Here is a 7978-nt window from a genome sequence, read left to right as displayed (position 1 = left end):
GGCTGTGCTCCTAAAAATAACCCAGAGGACGTAAAGGAAATGCAGAGAGCACAGCACTTGAACTCCACCAACTAACTCCGAGGGGGCTGTTCCCTCGGCTGACGCTAGGAGCTGTCCGCGGTGCTGAAGCCTCGACTCGCTGCCTCGTCTCTCCATGTGCCGACTGCTCACACAGACAGGAATCCGCTTACTGAGCGTCCAAATTACGAGAAAAGGGACCTCCGCATTTCACTTGATAATTCTCGACTAGTCTTCACATTGCAAATTGCAGAGGAAGTGCCACGGCGAACCGCGCGGCTCAGTGTATGCTTTTTTTTTTGCGCACGATTTAATCCTCGCTTTCCTTGTTTTTCTTAAGCCCTGGAAGTATTCTTTTCTCAACACAAGGACGTGTTCTGTAGCTACGCGAGGAGCGACCTCCACTTTAGGAGACATGTGGATGAGACAAGACTGTCAATTGAGGACCCTCTTCGCGGTTTTGGTCCTCGCCGCCGTGGTCGAAATACACGGACAAGGTAAGAACTTGGGTCTTACACGCACTTTGTGGGGATTGTTCCGTGCACTTCCTTTTTTTATTTTATTTTTATTTTGCCAAACTATACGTAGGCGAAGGTAGAGCTGAGTGCTGGGCAATGACAGCAGGTTCACCACGTTATGATCTACAAGTGTGTATGTGGCGGCGCTTGCACAATGGTCCATTTGATATTGAATTTATTCATTTGTAGGTTGAATTATTCTCAATCAAGAAAGCACAGCATTGCTGTTTTTTTTATTAATTATCTATACATATTATAAACTGCTACAGAATTCTTTGAACTACAGAAATAACTTAAATATTGGATAAGAAGCAGGCAGCATATATACGAAAAAAAACAAAACCTTTTTCCTAAACCTAATTCCATACTGCTCACAGAGTGTAGCTCATTAGAAGTTATAGATCCTCACATTTTGCCACTGGGTAATATGTGTTTAACAGTCAGTTGCATAACGGTTTACTGTCAATAACAACTTACAGAACCTCTTTAGGATGATCTGACTATACATACACACAAACAAAGACACACACAAACACACATTTGGCCACAAGTAAAAGTTTACAAACTAAAACCTATTTGGAACCATTTCTAATCTAATGTAATGCATTTTCTTGGTAAGATGCCTATTTATTTGTGGAAGACAGGAGTAAACAGTCAGGAAGTGACTTGTTTTGGGCACCGAGGTCTGTGTGACAGACGGTGCTCGGTAATAAGACTCTAATCCTCAGGAATTGCTGAAGATTATTGACCAAGCTGTTTGACACAGTTGAGTGCTTGTGGGAAGAGGCAACGCATTCATGCACAGTGGCCTTGTCCTAATTATTTCTCTATTGTGCCTCTGCCCTCTCTTTATCATTCTAACTATGCAAGCTGTTAGTCTACCTGCGTTTCAGCTTGTCTGCACAGTTTTACCATCACCCAACCCCCCCTTTGTGTGGTGATGTATATCTCCTAGCTCTTTGTCGTGCAGTTTGACTAGACATGAGCCACCTCCAATGTTGTGCGTGCAGATACAGTTAGTCCAGCAGGATAGTAGTAAAGGCTACAATTTGCAGCAAAAATATTTACATCTTTACTTATTTATGTGAGCAGGATTAATGTTGTATATATATAAAAAAAAAACATGTTTTCTATGAACAGGTCAATTAAATGCACATCACATCATCAGTTAATACAAGTATCTCATACTACTGCAACACAGTCCTTTAGCATTAGGTAGAATAAATGTATTTTATGGAATCATTTTTAAGAAAGCTGTCTGTTCCACACAAGTGATTACTAAACAATGCAATCATTTTGAAAATTAATTCACAAATGCCTGGGCTGTTTCAGTCATTACAACTCAGACCATGTAAAACATATCCTGGACCAGCGCCTGAAACAACATTTTACACTATCAACAAAACATCTGCTGATGGATATCTACAGGAGGAAAGGTGCTGCGTCGTTCCAACAAAGAATTTCAGAAGCTTGCACGAGCAAATTGCAAATCTAGTTGTTTGTGTTATAGCCCAACACCCACAGAAGACTTTCCATATTGTTTTAATGTTTTATGAACTTTTTTGAGTCAACCTACACTGTACAGTAGTGCTTATAAGTAGAAGCTGTATGCATTTTTTAGTGTTTACAGAGGCACAAATGCACAAATAACAAGAACACACCTGCACTGCTCGCTCTCCGCTGAAACTGTAGGGAGGGGAAAAATGCACAGTGCACTATTTTTGTTAGAGCAAAAATAAAATTGAACAGCTTCCATTAGTGAATTCTCTGCCATTGCTTAGCCAGCAAATGTTCACGCTTTGGATAAAAAGGCTGGCCATATGAATTTTTGATTCTCCTGGTTTTGATCTTGATGTTGTCAGAAGTTTTGAATGCGTAGACATAAGCAGTGAGGTCTGATTCTCTCATTTGTGGCACATGCCTGTTGTTAACACGCTTCGTCTACCGTGCACTGAATATGAATGCCCATCCATTTCACGGTCATGAGAATGCAAGATTTTGGGGACTGCGAAATTAATTTCCCATCTACAGTGTGCACTTTCATTTTTTGGAGTAGAGAAAATGTAATTTTCACTAATAAATCTAGCTAAATACTTGTTGTTAGGGTCATAAAAATTCTAAGCAACTGATTGTTCCTCAACTGCTGGGTTATATCTCTTTTCCATCCAAGTTCATTGCTCTTTGAGCTTCCTATTTGCAAAGCAAATTCAGGGTGATGTTGTTATTCAAAAACATCACCCTGCACACACACACAAACTGTCATAATTTCCTTTATTGTTTTGCAGAACTAATACTAGATTGTATTGGCTTTTAACTGTTAGTCAGAAAAAACTGATGGATTAAAGATATTTTACATATTGCAAAAAACATTTCTTAAATAGCGTGTCCTGGCCTTCCACAACATTTTGAGCGTCGGCTATGTCTTTCATTTGGTAAACATCAAATAGGAAGCAAAACACTGAAAGGACAAAAGGAAATGCATGCATGCAAGAAATAATTACCTACTAATTAGGTTTAAACATGGATTAACGTGTCTGTAGGCACAAAGTTCATGGTTTTAAATAATAATGTTGATTTTCAAATGAATTGGTCAAGGTTTCTATCCCTTTAATTTATTTTCCTATTAATGAGAGGCCTCTAAAAGAGGATCATTAAAATTCTGATCAGAACCTCCTAAATTCTTTATGTACCTTTTACAGCAAGAACAACAAAATAATTAGATGGAAAACCCCTAAGTCTGTACCATACTTTCCATAAAGTATTTTAATTTAGTTTGTCCTTCAGCCTTCATTTATGTGGATGAAATTGAACAGTGACATAGTTCTGTGCGCAGTTTGCATGATTTCCTTACATTTACATACAATTCAAGTGGTTTGTCACTCTGAAATTCAATTATGTGTTCCATCTGTAGGATAGAATCTGTCTCACATCATTAATAAAAATAAATAAATAAATAATAAAATGTGATTAAAATAAAACAGATGCTCACTCCATGAGAATTAGAATGACATTGTGTGAATTGGTGAGGTATGTGTAGTGTGAAAAACAGAACTGCCTATGCACATCACCCAGCAACAGTGTTCTGAGGATGTCATTACCGAATTGCAACAAGTAATACTTAACATGACAAAGCTCCAGGCCTTTAATTATCTCCATGCGATTCTCCGAGCGACGAAGTGACAGAACTTGTTATGGACATTTACTAGGGTAGACAACCTGAGGGCAACAGCTTTAAGTTGTCATAAAAGGTATCAATCAAATTTACACTCTGATATAAAGCATGTTATCAGATGAAACTACTTTAACAGCACTGTTAGATATCATATTAAAAAATATTAAAAGGGACATTCCATGTATACCTCCTGTCTGTCTCCCCAGATACTATGTAGAAACCTTCCTTACCCCTGATTCTACATTAAGTTTAAAATCTCTCACAGTGCTTCATACGCTCGTTTCCAAATCATTTGTTACAATGCAGCGCTATAATAATTACATTTTGTAAAATTATTCCAATGAGTACGTCTGATAAAATCTGGACATATAATTAATAGCTAATCACGCATCCATTCAATGTGGAGAGTTTTTTGCTGGCCTTGGTGCAGCACTTGAAGTTTTCCACAATGTAATGACATTCAGCTGAGCCTATTATCTTTATGCTTACACATTATCTCCGCCTGTTAACAATGATCTGTAGCTATCGGGGAGTTGGAGAAAGGGTTGTTTTATGTATCCTAAAGCTCATTAGAATGAGTTACGATCTCCTCTTGGTTGACAGAGCACTCTTTGACATGCCACTGTTGGTTTAAGGAATGTGTATTGTCAATTCTACAAGTCTTAGTTTTGATATATCTAGCAAATGTTATTCATCATTAAAACATATTGCAAGCTTGTATAAAACAACAACATTTTTTTTTCTTCTTTAAACTAAAACTCTGCTGTGATGCTGTGTTGGACTTGGCTTGAGGTTATTGTTGGAAGAGTTGCATCTTCAAACTGCACCATAGTCATTAAGAGGGTCTGCGGACCGGCTTTTATTTAGAGACTTATTACCACAAAGAAGTTGCATTTGGTGTGTTATTCATTCTACTCAATAGTGTTTGTCTCCCTAACATCACAGGTCACGGCACTAGCTTTCTGTTTTTCCAGCATTGGAGGTGTTGTTCATATTCACAAACGGTCATGTAATGAGCCAGGATCGTGGGAATATGACGGCAATACTTTTAGAGTAGCTTTCAGCGATGTGCTTGAAAAATCTGAACATCCTATAGTTCCAGGGGTGGTAACAGAAATCATTCAACACCTGTTTGTTGGATTGCCAGTGATTAACTTCATCAAGGGCTATTCAGCATCTGTGTGCTGTCATAATTAGTTTAACTTTCCCAAGGCCTGTCAATGGTAAATGAGAGTCATTATGCCAGAATGCCCCTCTTCAAGGCTTGGCGCCTGCCTGCCTCAGCCCCTCTCTGTGCCTGTCTCGGTCTCTTTCACTGCCTCCTAGGTGGAGCTCACAGCTTGGCTGAATGCGACTCATTTTCGACTCTTCATGTGCAAATGCCTCTCTCGCTATGTGAGAATGTTCTATGCATTCTAATTTGAGTCATCGCCTCATATATTTTCTTCCTCAAAAGTGTGGAGCTTTGTTTGTGGAAGGAAAGGGGTATTTTTTTTTGCAAGGATCTTTTTTGGATTTCATCACAGTTTTTCTTGGAATGGGTCTCCAACAGCTGGTTTTGCCCTATAGAAAATAAAGCCTGGTGCATTCACTAAATCAGGCTTCACTTCAGCTCAATCTGCGGCTCAGTATTAAAATTCAGATGTGTGGAGAGCTTAAAGTAGTTGGTTTATTTATTTTCCTCATGTCCTTGCTGTGTGGTCAAAATGCAGCATCAGCTTTAAAAATAAGTGCAACCAGCTATGTTGTATATATAGTGAAATAAGTATTTCTATCATCAGTTTCTTTGTCAGGTTTTCTTTCCTCCTCCCTGTTTTATTTAACATTTTGCTTTTCATTTGATTTTGAGGGGGACTCAGAGATGAGTGGTTGTCGTTTGCCCCAGAGTAATTGAACATTTTAGTGTCCTTGTTTTGGGGTAAACTAACTAATTAACTAAATGTATTCTGTTCTCCAGCATTGAAAACATGTAAATAGGCTTTTTATTTTTTTCCCCCTAATATAATAGCTTTGTTAGCATACTGTATGTTTGCGCTTACACACTGTTCTGCATACACTATATTTTTTAAATCTCTGAATAAAATACCATCAACAGCGACAACATACTCACCATCAAAATATGAAGTCAGAAGGAACAGTATTGGCCACTTGACAATTAACCAATAAAGCAATAACAGGTTTAGGTTTTTAATTCTATGATAAATAAATGACTGAGAAAATACAGCAACAATATACAATTTCAAGCAACGTCATTTGCTTTTTGGTAATTGACTTGACTTATTTGCCTCAGCTCTTATCCAAGGTAAAATTGAGTATATTATGCATTCCGTGTATAAGGAAATAAATTAAATAGTTATACTTTAAAATACGGCACTAGATACTAAAGTTTGCAACAAAGCACTATTGAGACAGCAGGATTCTGAATTCATATTCAGAGTTACTCATTGTGTAATAGCTACTCAGATTATGGCCATTTATTACCACAAATGCATTGTATAGTAGAGCATTTAAAAATAAAACATTGTTTATTTAACCATGTTGACAGTTTGGATTGACCTGAAATGGGTTATTGTGTTTAGCCAATTATGTGAGATGTTTCTCCAACAGCCTGTGTTTTGGCTCAACACAATCATCTTTTCAGTGATATAAAGTTAACACATAAGCAATGAAATTGTCAACATGTACACTTTGAAAAGGAGACAAATTTCATCAAGATCAGAGGAAGGCACCCATAGCTGTTCCACTTATGAAATCAATTTATTCAAAGTGACAAGTCCCCCTCTGTAGCAAAAAACCCTAAATGAAGCGATGTCTACCACTTTGTCAGGGCAGTACATCGCTGGCTTATTTCTACCTACTTCGCCTTTGGCCTTGCGCCTTATCGATCCTACCAGTCGTCCACTGACAAAAGAGATGGCATGGTTTGCCTCCCCCAGGCCAGGCCTCCTTTCCGCACCTTTCAAGCTCCACCTGGCCTTGTACACACCTCTCTAATCAGGACTGGCGTGTTTTGCGGCTGCAGTGGGGATGGCTCTCTGAAACGATTAGGCTTGGGGACAGCTCCGGCTCTCTTCCCCTCTTCTCCACGCCACATCCCATCTAGAAGGCATTTCATCTGTGGCTGTGGGAAGGCTTATGCAGGGTTCGGAGAGCGCTGGGTGAAAAGCAGCAGGTAATAGGCTGTGTAATGTGTTTTGGGGGAGTAGTTTTAGTATTCACAGTTTGTGCTGACCTCTGGCAGGCTGAGCCACCCCCACAGTAATTTCCTCTGAAAAGATGTAATTGAATTCATCAGGATGAGTAAACATATTATAAGTAGCAGCGAAAGATAACAATGTTGTGGATAGATCAAGGAAGGGGATAGTAGCGCCATGAGTAATTGGAAATAGTCAAAGACAAACATAGGCGAAGAAAGTCTGCACAAAGCTGGGTGAGCACATTGCATTTATAGTTGCATCACCAAAAACATTGCACTCTTGCAGTGGATTCACTGCTGGCTAAAACGAAGCAAAGTATCACAGGCGTACATCCATTTCCAAGCCTTCTGCTCCGCTGACGTGTTCAGGTCACACAATACAGACACAGAGCAGAGGGACACGATGGAACCCTGAGCGTCGTGCTCTGTAGTGAGATGTATTGAAGTGTCGTCCCGGAGGACCTTGTGTATAATTTAGAGGTTCTAACATCGACCGCCATCTTCAAAATATCGAACATTGTCAGTCCTAGCAACAGCCGGGTGGTCGGGCAATTGTCCTACAGTTACAAGGCGGCCCTCTGCCTCCGCTTCTCTCCTGGTGATGGAGAGCCAGATCATTGTGGCCGTTCTCATCTGTCAAAGCAGCGAGCAGCCTTTGCAGCAAAAGCCCCCCCCTCTTAAGAATGGATTAGTTAGCAGGGAACAGCTGGAGCTCTGTTAGACCACGTTATTGATTGCTGGACTATAGCTTTTAGTTTTAAAAGCTGGTCCATGCATTGGAAGCTACTTACATCTCTTTAAGATGGTCGCTGAAATAGATGGTGACATGTTGTTTAGTAGCTTCCTATAGATGGAGGAAAAGTATTGAAAGCCAATACAGTTGACAGGAAAATAATGTAACTCATCGCTTTGTGTTCCTTCTCTTTTTACATGTGGAATAAAGACAAGCTGACATCTGAAATATCGCAAGAGCTATTGGATGGATTGCCATCAAATTTGGTACAGCATTAGTGGTCCCCAGAGGATGAAACATGTCTACTTTTGTGATCCCCTAAATTTCTATCCAGTGCTACC

General features: G+C 39.5%; 1 protein-coding gene across 1 annotated transcript in view; it reads left to right on the top strand.

Moving 5' to 3' along the window:
* The first annotated feature begins 433 nt into the window (after window positions 1-433).
* LOC129113936 (seizure protein 6 homolog) overlaps window positions 434-7978 on the top strand; it is an 84843-nt gene continuing 77298 nt past the window's right edge. Inside the window, exon 1 of the mRNA XM_054626421.1 lies at window positions 434-515. Within this exon, the coding sequence (XP_054482396.1) occupies window positions 434-515 (82 nt within the window). The remainder of the gene's footprint in view (window positions 516-7978) is intronic.

This window comes from Anoplopoma fimbria, chromosome 24 (genome assembly GCF_027596085.1).
Source record: "Anoplopoma fimbria isolate UVic2021 breed Golden Eagle Sablefish chromosome 24, Afim_UVic_2022, whole genome shotgun sequence".
NCBI lineage: Eukaryota > Metazoa > Chordata > Actinopteri > Perciformes > Anoplopomatidae > Anoplopoma > Anoplopoma fimbria.
Note: the sequence above shows the minus strand (reverse complement) of the source record. Positions and strands in the feature narration are given on the sequence as shown.